A 19135-nucleotide genomic window follows, 5' to 3' on the forward strand; every position below is an offset into this window, starting at 1 on the left:
ATATCAGCAGGCCCATGAATTCTTGTATGTATCTTTGCCTGCCTGGGGGACAAATATCCTGAAAAGGACAACCGCTGTTGTCCAGCTCTTTCTCCCAAGATATTGGTTTAAACAAACATACCCACTAAACCTGGCCGGAGTACACCCATTTTACTCAAAAAGCACTACTTTTGCATGGGCCAAAAGTACCACAAACAAGTCTTCAATGTTAACAAGTTACACATGTTTACAAACTACATGCTCTCCCCTGTCAACTTCAGTCAAATAGTTGCCACTTCATAGCTGTCTACCATGAAATACTCACAGTCAAACAGCAGACTATGGGAAGATAACTAATCTGAGGCCAACTGTTCTCGTAGAACGGATACATATACACTGTATCAATTCACCCCCGCACTGAACATTTAACATGTGCATGATCTTACATTTAACCTGACTGCACAAAAATGGGATGCCATATCACACTTATGTTTTTACCGACAGCCCACATTTGTTTTTACTGAAAATTGCAGTTGAATTTTGTATAGTATATCTTATAGGCGTACTGGTTCCAGAAATAGTGCACGCTACATCGAATAAAAGTATATGTGTATGAATTTACTGGGCATAGATAACATTCTTTGCACAAAGGAAAACTGCACATATTATCACTACTAATTAAGAATCGCTGTTACGCCGCCATTACACCAAAGGCCCTACTTTCACCAGCTTACTGATACCAGCTTCGCTTTAAACAATTCTACTTTTACAGTCGAATGCAAAATATAAAGTTAATTTACCTTTTAACATATACACAACTATTATCTCAGAACTGAGTTACCTACATTGTTTGTCTAATATGTATACCTACACGCGAACAATGGGTAGGTGGATACATGCTAGTTTGTACTGGACGTCCTATAGTGTCATGATGTCAGATGTATAGCAGACAGACATCATGTGTAAGGCCATCTGTTTAAACATCCCAACCACACTAAACTCGCTGACCACCATATGTGTGCAACTAACAATAAATAAACGTTGGAACACTCACTACGAACACTCATTACAAAGCTGTGGAAACAACGCGGCCTATCTATTTATCTGCTACTGATGAGAGCTTAATTTGTTGTGGAAGTCAAAGAAACTATCATGTGTCATTCACAAGCGTATAATGTATTTACTGCCAACATAAAACGGTTGGTGCTTGTGAATCCAATGTGAACTATATAATGTTACGTGAGATTACCTCATATCTCCAAGGACCATGCCCATGGCATAAAAGTCTTGTCTGAGGTTTGGTGTAGCAGTTCCATAGAAGCTCCGTGCCAAGCGACGTTACGGCTGTTTGACTGAAGAAAGGGTCGGAGTGTACAACCACGTACCTGATGTCCACAGAGGACAATATTGTTGGATTAACATATTATTGAAGAGTCGCAGAACTGAAGCTTCTTGAAGTCCAGTTATCTACCTGTCGTATGAAGTGCCGCAGAGCTGAACTGAGGGAACCGTCCTATCAGCCGAATGAATCTACATGATGATATCATTGAACATTTGTATAGAGAACATATAAATTGAGTGTCGTAGTTTGAGCAGTGGTCAGTACAACAGATTGTTGTATTCAGTGTAAGTCACCTTGGTGACAGTTAGCTGTTTATGTATTAAATGATTACATGTTGATTTGTGTTGGTTTTGTTGTTTAGAGAAAGTCAGAAGTGATCATTCATTATAAACTGAAGTATTAGTTTAATCGTCTGCCATTTCTGCAGACTGGGGGCTCGTCGAACCATATTATATATATTTTCTTAGTAATTCACCACCTTCGCTGTTACAGGCGTCCGTAACAGAATTGGGGGCTTGTCCGGGATAAGAACCATTTAAATTACATATGATCACAAAATGACTTCCTCTAAAGAGCAAACGCATGTAAGTGATATTATTGCACGATTGATCACTGAAAATGATAGCAGTATGTTAAATGATTTAAGGAAATCAGATTTGTTAGAAATAGCCAACCATTACGAAGTAGAAATTGATGAAAAGGCTAAAATAAGTTATATAAGGGGAAAATTAGCTGGAGTTTTACTTGAACGTGGAATAATTTCTTTCGATGATCAGAATGCGTGTGAAAAGGCACCATCTGATTGGTCAACTGGGGATAGTGTCCAGGGAGATACACTAGCAATGTTAAAACTTAGACTAGACTATCAAAGAGAAAAAGATGAACGCGACAGACAGAAAGAGGAACGTGATAGAGATTATGAAAGAGAGAAAGATGAACGCGATAGACAGAAAGAGGAACGCGATAGACAGAAAGAGGAACGCGATAGAGAATATGAAAGAGAGAAAGATGAACGCGAATTAGCATTTCGTAGAGAGCAGATGAATTCAGAGCGCGGCAGAAATGATATTAGAAATAGATCGCGTGACCGAGATTCACCTGACAGTTATTATAATCATCCCCCATTTGATGCTAGTCGTTACCTACGTATGGTCCCACCATTTAATGAAAGCCAGGTTGACGAATTTTTTTCATTGTTTGAAAATATAGCTATTAAAGCTGAGTGGCCGAGAGATAAGTGGACAGTCTTACTTTATTCCACGTTAAAGGGAAAAGCACAACGCATTTTTGCTTCTTTGACTGTAGAAGATAGTTCAGATTATGATATTTTGAAAGCTGCAGTGTTATCTGGTTACGCTTTGATTTCGGAGGCTTACCGACAAAAATTCCGTCCGCATTTTAAACGTGAAGCACAAACATACATTGAATTTTCGCGTGAACACGAAATGCTATTTGGAAAATGGATTAATTCTAGCGAATGCAAGGATAATTTTGACAAGCTAAGATAGTTAATTTTGCTTGAGAGTTTTAAGGAAGGGGTATCTCCCGCAGTGCGATTATATTTAGAAGATAGGCAGGTTTCTACTCTAAATGACGCTGCTAGACTGGCTGACGAATACTGTCTTGTGCATGGTCGCGAAAAACATCCAGGTCGTAACCAGCACCCTCCTAGTATTAGGACTACTACTGATAGCGATAGGGATAGACAAAACCGCAATACTCAAACAGGTAGTCGTAATACTCCGCCACCAGTATGGAACAGTCACGATAGGTATGGTCCTGGGAATAATGGTGCGACTAATGAAAACAGAGATAGGAGGCCTGTAACAAAATGTACGATTTGTGGTAAGCTTGGTCACACTGCTGCCCGTTGTTATCAACGTATAGGATACCCCCCAAGGTTTAATGAAATCAGGAGAGTGTCAGGCCAAAGTAATGGCAATGTTCCGACTGGCCTAGTAAACACCATCATTGCCGCACCAACGGACAACGAAGTGGAATGTGGACGACCATTTCCAGAAATTTCTCAGCGAAACTACGAACATTTTGGCCATTTTCTATTGAAAGGACATGTCAAGTGTCATGAACATGACCCATTGAGGGGGCCCATTATCGTGTTAAGAGACACCGGGTCAGCTCAAACTTTGGTTGTGCGAAGCGCATTACCTGCAGCGGCGAAAGCCGAGAATGATCAAGGCCTGGTTGTGAAGGGCGTGACCGGGTTTGATTTAACAGTTCCACTGTATCGCGTATTTATTTCTACAGCTAAGGTAGAAAGGTATCTCACCGTGGGGATAGTGGAGGAATTACCCGTCCCAGGAGTAAGCGTTTTGCTAGGGAATGATGTCATGCGAATGACAGATGCGGGTACAGCTCTGCCACGTGTTACAGAATGTCCAACAGCAAACTCCCAGACGGAGAAGTTGAATCAAGAAAATCCGAGAATGTTTGAGTCCTGTGTGGTAACTCGGTCCCAAGCAAAACTGAAAACTCAGTATGCACAGAAAGAGATGTGTGAAATGCCTACCATCAACTTGGGTGAAACATTTATTGCTGACGGCGAAGTTGTTCGGCTCAGGGAGGTTGTACGCAGGGCACCTGTCACGCAGGTGAATAGCGAGCGCATACCTGATGCATTGGCTCACCTGAATATCACCCGAGGAGAGCTGATTGAACTACAAACAGCAGACTGTACATTGATAGCTGAGAGAGGAAAGGCATTATCAGGAGATGAAATTAGTAAAGTGCCTGTTGGTTATTATTACGACAACGGTTTGCTGATGCACAAACACCGACCAAGCGATGTGCCTGCTGGCCATGATTGGCAAGAACGGACCTGTGTGGTCATCCCGCATACCTGCAGAATGGGTATTCTGAAACTAAGTCATGACGGACCTATGGCTGGACACTCGGGCGTCTCCAAAACTTGCGATAGGGTGACAAAACTATTTTATTGGCCGGGAATTCGGGCAGATGTGAAGGAATTCTGTCGCACCTGTAAGACCTGTCAGTTAGCAGGAAAGCCTAATCTGCAGACTGGGGGCTCGTCGAACCATATTATATATATTTTCTTAGTAATTCACCACCTTCGCTGTTACAACGTCTGGAGACAGGCGTCCGTAACATATAGTCAGTGATTCCAGAACACACTTAACAGTCTTATGATTAGTTGGCAACATTCAGGTTAGCAGTTTCAAAGGTCTACTATTTAGTTTCAAATGAGAAATATCATCGACAAAATGCAGTTTTGCAAACCACGACAGTCGTCAGAATTATGTTACCCATTATAATCAAAACACATTTGCTAAATGAGGAAAACAACAGCACTGATAAACGCTTAAAAACATTTTAAAAACCAGCAAAAAAAGAAAACAAGAGGCATATCAGCCTATAGATCTCCGCTATTTAATTTTCTATTTTGTCAGTTGTAGATACTTCATTAATTTGTAAAGGCCACCTTACAAATATGCATGTGTCAAGTTTAAGGATTATTGATTTAAAACTGTATGGGACATATTTTGAGATTTGTAACTTTTTATTATTATAACACAAAAAGTCACTTGTATTTGACATGTCTTTGAACTTGCCAAACACTTTATTTGTTTGCATTACCATAGTTTGACACCCAATAGCCGATGTATTTTTCGTGCTGGGGTGTCGTTAAACATCCATTCATTCATGTTATAGGCATATAGGCCTATCAGTTTTATTAAAATGTTAACATTATGACTAAATGCAATTATTTATTTTTTAATAATTACATACATATAGACCTATCGACTATGTCAGGTATGTCGAACAATTACGTATTACCCAAAAATACAGTTCCGGGAACAAGGACCACTGGGAAATTATTGAGCATAACGGAAATTTCAAATGCGCCGATTTGAGCCAGCTATATGAGATAATGTGGATGACACTGAAAGCCCGTTATCGTTGATATCTGGGCCCTGTAACACAAAGCACTCGTAACACTTACGTCAGACGTACACCACACATTATATATCGCCACGTTCAGAAAGAACGCGCGTGCACTTTTTATTTTTAACCATGACCGTAACGAACCCACTGACTATACACAGTTGTAGCTCATTACAGTTTGGATAGTTCTGAGTTCATTATGAAAAGGTATGATTATGCTGAAAACAATAATAATAATATATATATATATATATATATATATATATATATATATATATATATATATATATATATATATATATATATATATATATATATATATATATACATATATATATTACTACTCAAAAGAAGTTAAGGGTCAAAGGAACTTTTTGATAATTTTTGGAAGTATGTTTTTTTAGGCCAGATTAGGTTAGAATATAAACCTTTGTGTTGTCATTTGGACTAAAGACACCACATTATTAAGGGGCATGCAATCATTGCCCTTATCTTTAGAAACTTTTTAAGTTAACCCAGATTTCCTTTTCATGGATTTGAAGCAAAAACATAGTCAGACTAAACTGACAACCTGCTTCGATACGCCCACTGTGACACCTCGTGCACTATTTGCACATGCTTAGCATGAGTGTAATTCAATGCATGCCAATTTTAGCAATAAAAGGGATGAGCATTTTCCTTTTATCATCACTTTAAATTTGAAGATGGTTCGACGACAACTCAGTTTGAATGACAGGGGAAGGGCCATTGGCTGGCTACAAGATGGACACACTTAAAGATCTGTGGCTCCGTCTAAATGTAAGCCAAAGTGTTATCGGTAGACTCTGGCAGAGGTTCAGGATGACTAATTCTATTCAGAATCGCCCCCGTTCTGGAAGACCACGATCAACAACAGCACGAGAAGACCGTTTCCTGATGATAACGGCGTTGCGACAGCGTTTTGTGACCCCACGGCGTCTTCGTGATCAACCCAGAGCTGCTACAGGCAACAATGTGTCTGACCAGACCATTAGGAATCGTCTGCGAGACCAAGGTTTGCGATGTCGGCGTCCTGTAGTCCGACTACAGCTACTTGCCCGTCACAGAAGGGCTCGCCTTGATTGGTGCAGACGTCATATCCGATGGAACCGTGGGCAATGGGCAGAGACATTATTCACAGATGAGTCACATCAATGATGGCCGGGCTCGTGTTTACCGTCGTCAAGGAGAAAGATTTGCTGATGTTAACGTTGTTTAACATCTACCATTTGGAGGAGGAAGTGTAATGGTGTGGGCGGGCATATCCATGAATCACAGAACCCCTCTGTACATCATTAATGGAAATTTGACTGGTCAGCGTTATCTCAACGAGATTGTTCAACCTTTTGTAATTCCACTTCTGCAGCGGACTGGACCAGGAGCTTGGTTCCAGGACGACAACGCAAGACCTCATCGTGCCAGGGTGGTGACCGACTTCCTGCAGCAGCAGAACGTTCAGCACATGGATGGCCTGCATATTCACCAGACTTGTCACCCATTGAGCATGCGTGGGATGAACTAGGGCGGCGAGTTCGATCACATCACGTCCCTGCCGTCAACCTCCAGCAACTGGCTCAGCAATTAGTTGCAGAATGGCAAGCGATTCCTCAACGTTATTTCCAACGCCTGGTTAACAGCATGCGCCAACGTTGTCAAGAATGTGTGAATGCTAATGGTGGCTACACCAGTTACTGACGCTTCTACTACATGTGTGAACATCATTTTTGGGGGTGCATGACTTTCTCCATCTGGGTAGTAGACTAGTTTCCAAGCAAAGGTTTTTTGTTTTGTGCTTTCTGTTCTTGAGACATCAAATAAATAATTTGTCATTAGTCGTCACAATTTTAGCATATTGAAAAAAATGAAACACTTGTAGACATGATACAAGCAACCAAAGATCAAGACGCCATGGGAAGGGGATTACTCTGTACATGTTCGAAACAGTATCTCTGGAAATCCACCTGAAACATGTAAACAGGCATATGTGTGACATAAAGGTGGGCAAAATATCAGTATCGGTTATGACTACCACGAGCCCTGATGGCATCTTGACAACGGCGACACATGGAGGCAATTAAACGTTGCACATCACGTTGTGGAATGTTCTGACACTTATGCTGCAGTGCCGTAAGACGTTGCGGAAGTGTCTGGGGTGGTGGATTCCTGCGGCGGACACCCTGATCCAGTGCATCCCATAGATGTTCTATTGGGTTTAAACGTGACAGAAGAAAACGAGACTCATCTCAGAACAAAACAGTTCTCCACCTGGCATGAAACATTCCACCGTTGACGTGCGAAATGACGTGATGCTGCAGGATCTCGTCTCAATATCTGATGCCCGTCAGTGCACATGCCACACGCACAAGAGCCGCTCTACCACCATGATGGATTCCTGCCCACACCATGACACTGCCACCACCAAAACGGTCAACTTGTTTGGAGCATAGCGTTCCCCTCGACGTCTTTAGACACGTGCGCGTCTGTCAGCACGTGACAGGGGAAACCGAGACTCATCCAACAACAAAACAGTCCTCCATCTGGCACGTGTCCATCTCACCCTCTTCTGGCACCACTGCAGATGCTCCGCTAAGTGACGTGGGTTCAAAACGTTACGTCGCACTGGTCTACTAGGGAAAATCTCTGCCTCCCTCAGCCGATTACGAATTGTCTGGTCAGAAATTGTACGTAGTCCAGGGATTTGTGTCGTAATGGTTGTTGCTGTTGTGGTTCGATTTCGAAGGTGACACACGCTAACATATCGATCTTGAGCGGCGGTGGTTAATCTGGGACGACCTGACCTTGGCCTGTCACTTTGAGTGATGTTGTAACGCGTCCATAAAGTATAGATGGTCTGTCTGGAGACGTCGAAGTGCTTGCCACAGCTTGTTGAGTTGTCCCTGCTTGCAATCTTCCAATGACATTATTGCGTTGAGCTGGCGTCAATCTTGGCATTATTGCGTTACCTACAGTGTCTGTTTGAATCACTGCTGATGTGGCCTTTCATGCCCCACCAACGAAGGGTTTGGCATGCAAAGTTACAGAACTTCATGATGCACGTGCTTCTAGGAGGATTGCGCTTTTGCGTTTCAGTACAAACGTTGACTATTGCTACGTTTATGCGAATCGAACGTGTTTGTAGTGTTTTTGCATCACCATTCGCTCACTTACTTGATTGTCTTTACAGTGTGATTGATTCTGTAAAAATAATCCGATAGCATTATTTTTACCAATGTCAAGATTCCTTTTTTGAAGAGTAATATATACTGACACACAATGAAAACGCAAAAAAAAAAAAAACGACAAACTATTAATGAATTGATGGATAATGTAATATGACATTAATGACTGGTATTCATGAGATACATTCACATGGAAACATGGCCAGTTATCATCAGTAATCGAGTTGCATTCGTAATCGAAAAGTCCCCCCCCCCCCCCCCCCCCCCATATCAGGGTCAGTATCTGGTGTGTCCACCATTGGCCCGTGAGCATGCGTGAAGACGATGGGCAAAAGATTGGCACAAACATCTCAAATAAGCCACAGGAATGTTCCTCCACTCCTCCTGCAACGCCTGTGCAAGCTCAGAGACGTTACGCGGTGGTGGCTGGCGGTGACGTACACGACGTCCTAACTCATCCCACATGTGTTCAGTTGGTTTCAAATCCGGTGAAACGGCGGGCCAGTTCATAACGGTGATACCGGCTTGTTGCAGGAATGCCTAGGTAATTCTTGCAGTATGTGGACGGGCATTGTCTTGTTGAAACAGACGGCGCAAAGGTGGCTGGAGAAATGGTCTTAGAATAACGTCAACATAACGCTGGGCTGTAAGGGCATCGTGGACAATGATTAGATCACTCCTGAAATCACAGTTGATTGCCCCCCATACCATCAGACAACCGCCGCCAAACCGATCACGTTCCCTCATACATCCGTCAGCGTACCGTTCATGGAGTCTCCTGTACACACGTGCTCTTCCATCGGCAAAGGAGACAGAGAAACGGGACTCATCTGAGAAAACAATGCTCCGGTAAAAGGCTGGTGGATGATTATCATTCTGGAGAACAAACTGTAGTATCGCAGCACGATGTCGCGATGGCATGATGTTACCGTTGTACAGGCGTCTGCATCTAACTCCAGCCGTTCTGAGTCGACAGATGACCGTCATCGGATGGATATGCCTTCCATGACGTCCTATCGTGTTGCTTGCTGTCATCGTCGCAGTTCTGAACCGGTCACGGAGGTGGTGTCGTCGAATCTGCCGATCTTGGCATGGGGTCGTAAAAGGATGTTGACCAGGTCGAGGTCGATCACGGACACTCCCGGTCTGTTGATGACGTTCAACAAGTCGTCCAATAGTTCATGGATGGATTTGAAGGTCCTAGCAACTTGGCTTTGCAAAGTCCCCCCTTGAACCATGCCTAACGCTCGCTCCCTTTGTTCTTCTCCAAGTCGTGGCATTCTTAATGTGACGAGGAATATGACACCGTTACGTGACTTTTATGTGTCCACATTCTGGCATTTCACGTGCATTGCATGCAGCATGATTGAGCATGTAGTGAACACATTTGACACCATTCTGTGTGTTTCTGCTATTTGTGTGTAATGAGAACAAAACCAGGATTAAAACCCAGACAAAAGTACCAGTCAATGGCTTCCTCTCATAAACTGTTATTTTAAGTCCAATAAATATATTTTTCATTAATCACAACAAAATATTGAAAAATATCTGTTTTGCGTTTTCATTGTGTGCCAGTATATACACAGACAGAAATACAACACACATTAAACTCACATACATGTACATACTCACACGTAGCAAAACATTCTAAGTGAGACAGCCAGATCTATGTCCGTCAGTCAGAGAGAGAGAGAGAGAGAGAGAGAGAGAGAGAGAGAGAGAGAGAGAGAGAGAGAGAGAGAGAGAGAGAGAGAGAGAGAGAGAGAGAGAGAGAGACCCACCACCATGATCCGACTCCCTGGGAGTACCTCCGGGGCTAGCTTCATTAGAGCTCTCGCGAGTCAGTGCAGGACTCAGTTTATCGACGACGCAGACACGTATGTGATCCAAGTATCCCCAAAAATCCATTTCAAGGAGGTTTAAGATGAAAAGCCATAATCTGCAAAACAAAAACAACTTTTTAATCAATCGCTGTTTTCAGATAATAGATTCAACTAAATACTAACAATAAAAAACAATATTTTTCTTTTTCACTTTTTATAATTCGACTGTGAAAAATGTAATATTGTTTTTATAATAAACAGGTAGTTTGAGAATTGTGTTTATTACAAACAGAAATAAGAATGGTGGCTCTATGAACTTTAGTGGCATAATAGTAGATTGTGTTACTAAGGCGCCTTTTCCCGTCAACTGTGATAATAAAATCTACATAATACATAACTGTAGCCACTAGCCACTAGCAGTGAAATCAGCTTAGGTTAAGAAGCAAATAATTAGGCTGAAATAATAATGTCTTCACTGTGAGTTTTCTCCAATAAAACCCACTTGAACCAGATATAATTATTTCTATTTGCGCATGGATACCCAGAACAGAACATGAAGGCAACTCAAGCAACCTTTTTAACATTTACTCCGTAAATGTTCATTGCTGCACTGGTATGCATATCCATAATTATCACTTAAAGGGACATACCCTAGCAACAAACCTGTAACACATTTGGATAAATTTACAATTGAGTGAAACGTTAGTCTCTGACTTTGAAATGGTGAAATACCCTAAAAAATAGACTAAAACTCGATTGCATAACTGTTCTTCTCAGACGCACGTGCGTTTTTAAAAATATGACAAATGCATTTTGTGATGTTAAAAACACCAGGATTATCAAAACTACTTCAAATGTACGGAAATGGGTAATCTAAACTATAAAATCTAACTAAAATATGATTTCAGTTTCAAAAAACCGGCTCTAATAGTCAAAATATGCCTTAGTTTTTAAAAACTAGGGTATGTTTCTTTAAACTAAACATCGAATTCCAACAATGGAAATTATCGTTTTACCATCAGTCTACAAGGCAACTTGAACCATGTTGGAAGCAAAGTCTAATACAAAGCTAGTCAAGCTAAGGCTAAACAACAAACAACAACAGTATCCACAACAACGACAACAAATACTCCTTTTCACATATGATAGATTTCGAGGTTTAGGAAACTTTAACATACATTTGCTTTTCAATTCAGTTTTAGATGGGTTTTACAACATTTATCGTCATCACAAACTCACTTCAGCTACCTTCTTATTATCTTTCAACTCTTCCCCATTACAAACTCACTTCAGCTACCTTCTTATTATCTTTGAACTCTTGCCCCATTACAAACTCACTTCAAACACCTTCTTATTATCTTACAACTCTTGACTCATTACAAACTCACTTCAAACACCTTCTTATTATCTTACAACTCTTGACTCATTACAAACTCACTTCAAACACCTTCTTATTATCTTACAACTCTTGACTCATTACAAACTCACTTCAAACACCTTCTTATTATCTTACAACTCTTGACTCATTACAAACTCACTTCAAACACCTTCTTATTATCTTACAACTCTTGCCCCATTACAAACTCACTTCAAACACCTTCTTATTATCTTACAACTCTTGACTCATTACAAACTCACTTCAAACACCTTCTTATTATCTTACAACTCTTGCCCCATTACAAACTCACTTCAGACACCTTCTTATTATCTTACAACTCTTGACTCATTACAAACTCACTTCAAACACCTTCTTATTATCTTACAACTCTTGCCCCATTACAAATTCACTTCAGACACCTTCTTATTATCTTACAACTCTTGACTCATTACAAACTCACTTCAAACACCTTCTTATTATCTTACAACTCTTGCCCCATTACAAATTCACTTCAGACACCTTCTTATTATCTTACAACTCTTGACTCATTACAAACTCACTTCAAACACCTTCTTATTATCTTACAACTCTTGCCCCATTACAAATTCACTTCAGACACCTTCTTATTATCTTACAACTCTTGACTCATTACAAACTCACTTCACTTCATTATCTTACAACTCTTGCCCCATTACACCTTCTTATTATCTTACAACTCTTGACTCATTACAAACTCACTTCAAACACCTTCTTATTATCTTACAACTCTTGCCCCATTACAAACTCACTTCAAACACCTTCTTATTATCTTACAACTCTTGACTCATTACAAACTCACTTCAGACACCTTCTTATTATCTTACAACTCTTGACCCATTACAAACTCACTTCAGACACCTTCTTAAGATCTTACAACTCTTGACACATTACAAACTCACTTCAGCTACCTTCTTATTATCTTACAACTCTTGACTCATTACAAACTCACTTCAAACACCTTCTTATTATCTTACAACTCTTGCCCCATTATAAACTCACTTCAAACACCTTCTTATTATCTTACAACTCTTGCCCCATTACAAACTCACTTCAGACACCTTCTTATTATCTTACAACACTTGACACATTACAAACTCACTTCAGACACCTTCTTATTATCTTCCAACACTTGACATATTACAAACTCACTTCAGCTACCTTCTTATTATCTTACAACTCTTGACTCATTACAAACTCACTTCAGACACCTTCTTATTATCTTTCAACTCTTGCCCCATTACAAATTCATTTCAAACACCTTCTTATTATCTTATAACTCTTGCTCCATTACAAATTCACTTCAGACACCTTCTTATTATCTTACAACTCTTGACTCATTACAAACTCACTTCAAACACCTTCTTATTATCTTACAACTCTTGCCCCATTACAAATTCACTTCAGACACCTTCTTATTATCTTACAACTCTTGACTCATTACAAACTCACTTCAAACACCTTCTTATTATCTTACAACTCTTGCCCCATTACAAATTCACTTCAGACACCTTCTTATTATCTTACAACTCTTGACTCATTACAAACTCACTTCAAACACCTTCTTATTATCTTACAACTCTTGCCCCATTACAAACTCACTTCAAACACCTTCTTATTATCTTACAACTCTTGACTCATTACAAACTCACTTCAAACACCTTCTTATTATCTTACAACTCTTGACTCATTACAAATTCACTTCAAACACCTTCTTATTATCTTACAACTCTTGACTCATTACAAACTCACTTCAAACACCTTCTTATTATCTTACAACTCTTGCCCCATTACAAATTCACTTCAGACACCTTCTTATTATCTTACAACTCTTGACTCATTACAAACTCACTTCAAACACCTTCTTATTATCTTACAACTCTTGCCCCATTACAAATTCACTTCAGACACCTTCTTATTATCTTACAACTCTTGACTCATTACAAACTCACTTCAGACACCTTCTTAAGATCTTACAACTCTTGACACATTACAAACTCACTTCAGCTACCTTCTTATTATCTTACAACTCTTGACTCATTACAAACTCACTTCAAACACCTTCTTATTATCTTACAACTCTTGACCCATTACAAACTCACTTCAGACACCTTCTTATTATCTTACAACTCTTGACTCATTACAAACTCACTTCAAACACCTTCTTATTATCTTACAACTCTTGCCCCATTACAAACTCACTTCAAACACCTTCTTATTATCTTACAACTCTTGACTCATTACAAACTCACTTCAAACACCTTCTTATTATCTTACAACTCTTGCCCCATTACAAATTCACTTCAGACACCTTCTTATTATCTTACAACTCTTGACTCATTACAAACTCACTTCAAACACCTTCTTATTATCTTACAACTCTTGCCCCATTACAAACTCACTTCAAACACCTTCTTATTATCTTACAACTCTTTCCCCATAACAAATTCACTTCAGACACCTTCTTATTATCTTCCAACACTTGACATATTACAAACTCACTTCAGCTACCTTCTTATTATCTTACAACTCTTGACTCATTACAAACTCACTTCAGACACCTTCTTATTATCTTACAACTCTTGCCCCATTACAAACTCACTTCAAACACCTTCTTATTATCTTACAACTCTTGACTCATTACAAACTCACTTCAAACACCTTCTTATTATCTTACAACTCTTGCCCCATTACAAATTCACTTCAGACACCTTCTTATTATCTTACAACTCTTGACTCATTACAAACTCACTTCAAACACCTTCTTATTATCTTACAACTCTTGACTCATTACAAACTCACTTCAGACACCTTCTTATTATCTTACAACCCTTGACTCATTACAAACTCACTTCAAACACCTTCTTATTATCTTACAACTCTTGCCCCATTACAAACTCACTTCAGACACCTTCTTATTATCTTACAACACTTGACACATTACAAACTCACTTCAGACACCTTCTTATTATCTTTCAACACTTGACATATTACAAACTCACTTCAGCTACCTTCTTATTATCTTACAACTCTTGACTCATTACAAACTCACTTCAAACACCTTCTTATTATCTTACAACTCTTGCCCCATTACAAATTCACTTCAAACACCTTCTTATTATCTTACAACTCTTGACTCATTACAAACTCACTTCAGACACCTTCTTATTATCTTACAACTCTTGACTCATTACAAACTCACTTCAAACACCTTCTTATTATCTTACAACTCTTGCCCCATTACAAACTCACTTCAGACACCTTCTTATTATCTTACAACTCTTGACACATTACAAACTCACTTCAGACACCTTCTTATTATCTTACAACTCTTGACACATTACAAACTCACTTCAGCTACCTTCTTATTATCTTTCAACTCTTGCCCCATTACAAACTCACTTCAAACACCTTCTTATTATCTTACAACTCTTGACTCATTACAAACTCACTTCAGACACCTTCTTATTATCTTACAACTCTTGACTCATTACAAACTCACTTCAGACACCTTCTTATTATCTTACAACTCTTGACTCATTACAAATTCACTTCAGACACCTTCTTATTATCTTACAACTCTTGACTCATTACAAACTCACTTCAAACACCTTCTTATTATCTTACAACTCTTGCCCCATTACAAATTCACTTCAGACACCTTCTTATTATCTTACAACTCTTGACTCATTACAAACTCACTTCAAACACCTTCTTATTATCTTACAACTCTTGCCCCATTACAAATTCACTTCAGACACCTTCTTATTATCTTACAACTCTTGACTCATTACAAACTCACTTCAAACACCTTCTTATTATCTTACAACTCTTGACCCATTACAAACTCACTTCAGACACCTTCTTATTATCTTACAACTCTTGACTCATTACAAACTCACTTCAAACACCTTCTTATTATCTTACAACTCTTGCCCCATTACAAACTCACTTCAAACACCTTCTTATTATCTTACAACTCTTGCCCCATCACAAACTCATTCCAAACACCTTCTCATTATCTTACAACTCTTGACTCATTACAAATTCACTTCAAACACCTTCTTATTATCTTACAACTCTTGACTCATTACAAACTCACTTCAAACACCTTCTTATTATCTTACAACTCTTGCCCCATTACAAACTCACTTCAAACACCTTCTTATTATCTTACAACTCTTGACTCATTACAAACTCACTTCAAACACCTTCTTATTATCATACAACTCTTGACTTCAAAGGGACTTCAAACACCTTCTTATTATCTTACAACTCTTGACTCATTACAAACTCACTTCAAACACCTTCTTATTATCTTACAACTCTTGACTCATTACAAACTCACTTCAAACACCTTCTTATTATCTTACAACTCTTGCACATGCCAAACCCACTTCAAACACCTTCCCTTACAACTTTGCCAAACAAACTCACTTCAACACCTTCTTATTATCTTACAACTCTTGACTCTTACAAACTCACTTCATACACCTTCTTATTATCTTACAACTCTTGCACAAAACTTCAAACACCTTCTTATTATCTTACAACTCTTGACTCATTACAAACTCACTTCAAACACCTTCTTATTATCTTACAACTCTTGACTAATTACAAACTCACTACACCTTCTTATTATCTTACAACTTTGCACAAACTCACTTCAAAGCATTACCTTCTTATTATCTTACAACTCTTGCCCCATTACAAACTCACTTCAGACACCTTCTTATTATCTACAAACTCACTTCAGTCCTTCTTATTATCTTACAACTCTTGAACAAACTCCATTAACTCTTGCAATTACAAACTCACTTCAAACACCTTCTTATTATCTTACAACTCTTGCCCCATTACAAACTCACTTCAAACACCTTCTTATTATCTTACAACTCTTGACTCATTACAAACTCACTTCAAACACCTTCTTATTATCTTACAACTCTTGCCCCATTACAAACTCACTTCAGACACCTTCTTATTATCTTACAACTCTTGACTCATTACAAACTCACTTCAAACACCTTCTTATTATCTTACAACTCTTGATCTACATTACAAACAAACTCACTTCAGAACACCTTCTTATTATCTTACAACTCTTGACTCATTACAAACTCACTTCAAACACCTTCTTATTATCTTACAACTCTTGCGATTACAAACTCACTTAGACAATTATCTTACACTCAGGTCAAACTTGTTCAGTAACCTTCTTATTATCTTATTCTTGACTCATTACAAACTCTTGGAGGCCTTCTTATTACAAATACAAACACTTCAAACACCTTCTTATTATCTTACAACTCTTGACTCTCACTTCAACACCGTCTATATCTGACAACTCTTGAGAAATACAAACCGCTTCAACACCTTCTTATTATCTTACAACTCTTGACCCATTACAAACTTCAACACCTTCAGGCACCTTCTTATTATCTTACAACTCTTGACGAGGATTACAAACTCATTAACAAATCACTTTGGACTGGTACAAACTCACTTCACCTTCTTATTATCTTACAACTCTTGACTCATTACAAACTCACTTCAAACACCTTCTTATTATCTTACAACTATTGACTCATTACAAATCTTTCAGACACCTTCTTATTATCTTACAACTCTTGACCATTACAAACTCACTTCAGACACCTTCTTATTATCTTATTATCTTACAACTCCTCTTGACTCTTACAACTCTTGCCCCATTACAAACTCACTTCAAAACCTTCTTATTTCTCTTGTGTTTACAAACTCACTTCAAACACCTTCTTATTATCTTACAACTCTTGCCCCATTACAAATTCACTTCAGACACCTTCTTATTATCTTACAACTCTTGACTCATTACAAACTCACTTCAAACACCTTCTTATTATCTTACAACTCTTGCCCCATTACAAATTCACTTCAAACACCTTCTTATTATCTTACAACTCTTGACTCATTACAAACTCACTTCATCTTATTACAACTCTTGCCCTCATTACAAACTCACTTCAGACACCTTCTTCAGATTATGACCCATTACAAATTCACTTCAGACACCTTCTTATTATCTTACAACTCTTGACTCATTACAAACTCACTTCAAACACCTTCTTATTATCTTACAACTCTTGACCCATTACAAACTCACTTCATTAACACCTTCTTATTATCTTACAACTCTTGCCATTACAAACTCACTTCAAACACACCTTCTTATTATCTTACAACTCTTGATCTATTACAAATACACTTCAGACACCTTCTTTTATTATCTTACAACTCTTGACAATTACAAACTCACTTCAAACACCTTCTTATTATCTTACAACTCTTGACTCATTACAAACTCACTTCAAACACCTTCTTATTATCTTACAACTCTTGCCTCATTACAAATTCACTTCAGACACCTTCTTATTATCTTACAACTCTTGACTCATTACAAACTCACTTCAAACACCTTCTTATTATCTTACAACTCTTGACCCATTACAAACTCACTTCAAACACCTTCTTATTATCTTACAACTCTTGACCCATTACAAACTCACTTCAAACACTTACAACTTCTTACAAACTCACTATTCTTATCTTACAACTCTTGACCCATTACAAACTCACTTCAAACACCTTCTTATTATCTTACAACTCTTGACTCATTACAAACTCACTTCAGACACAAACTTCTTATTTCAGACACCTTCTTACAACTTACAACTCTTGACAAACATTTCTTATTATCACAACTCTTGACTCATTACAAACTCACTTCAAACACCTTCTTATTATCTTACAACTCTTGACTCATTACAAACTCACTTCAAACACCTTCTTATTATCTTACAACTCTTGACTCACTTCAGACACCTTCTTATTATCTTACAACTCTCACTGCTTCTTATTACAAATTACAAACTCACTTCAAACACCTTCTTATTATCTTACAACTCTTGACCCATTACAAACTCACTTCAAACACCTTCTTATTATCTTACAACTCTTGACCCATACAAATTCACTTCAGACACCTTCTTATTATCTTACAACTCTTGACATTACAAATTCACTTCACTTACAACTTTGACCTTATTATCTTACAACTATTATCTTACAACTCTTGACTCATTAAAACTCACTTCAAACACCTTCTTATTATCTTACAACTCTTGCCCCATTACAAACTCACTTCAGACACCTTCTTAACTTTGATCTTACAAACTCACTTGACCTTCTTATTACAAACTCTTGCCCCTTCAAACACTTCAAACACCTTCTTATTATCTTACAACTCTTGACTCATTACAAACTCACTTCAAACACCTTCTTATTATCTTACAACTCTTGACACATTACAAACACTTCAACTTCTTATTATCTTACAACTCTTGACTCATTACAAACTCACTTCAGACACCTTCTTATTATCTTACAACTCTTGACCCATTACAAACTCACTTCAAAC

The 19135-nt window shown here is 38.5% G+C and overlaps 1 protein-coding gene across 2 annotated transcripts in view; it reads right to left on the reverse strand.

Moving 5' to 3' along the window:
* The window catches only part of LOC121380087, a 59669-nt gene that overhangs the window by 17173 nt on the left and 23361 nt on the right, over positions 1–19135 (reverse strand). The window contains exon 2 of one of the 2 annotated variants that reach the window (XM_041508838.1): positions 10248–10378. In XM_041508838.1, coding sequence (XP_041364772.1) covers positions 10248–10347 — 100 coding nt within the window. In that variant the 5' untranslated portion in view covers positions 10348–10378. Of the gene's footprint in view, positions 1–10220; positions 10379–19135 lie in introns of both variants that reach the window. The other variant, XM_041508837.1, reaches the window with a different exon arrangement.

Source organism: Gigantopelta aegis, chromosome 8 (assembly GCF_016097555.1).
Source record: "Gigantopelta aegis isolate Gae_Host chromosome 8, Gae_host_genome, whole genome shotgun sequence".
In the NCBI taxonomy this organism is placed as follows: domain Eukaryota; kingdom Metazoa; phylum Mollusca; class Gastropoda; order Neomphalida; family Peltospiridae; genus Gigantopelta; species Gigantopelta aegis.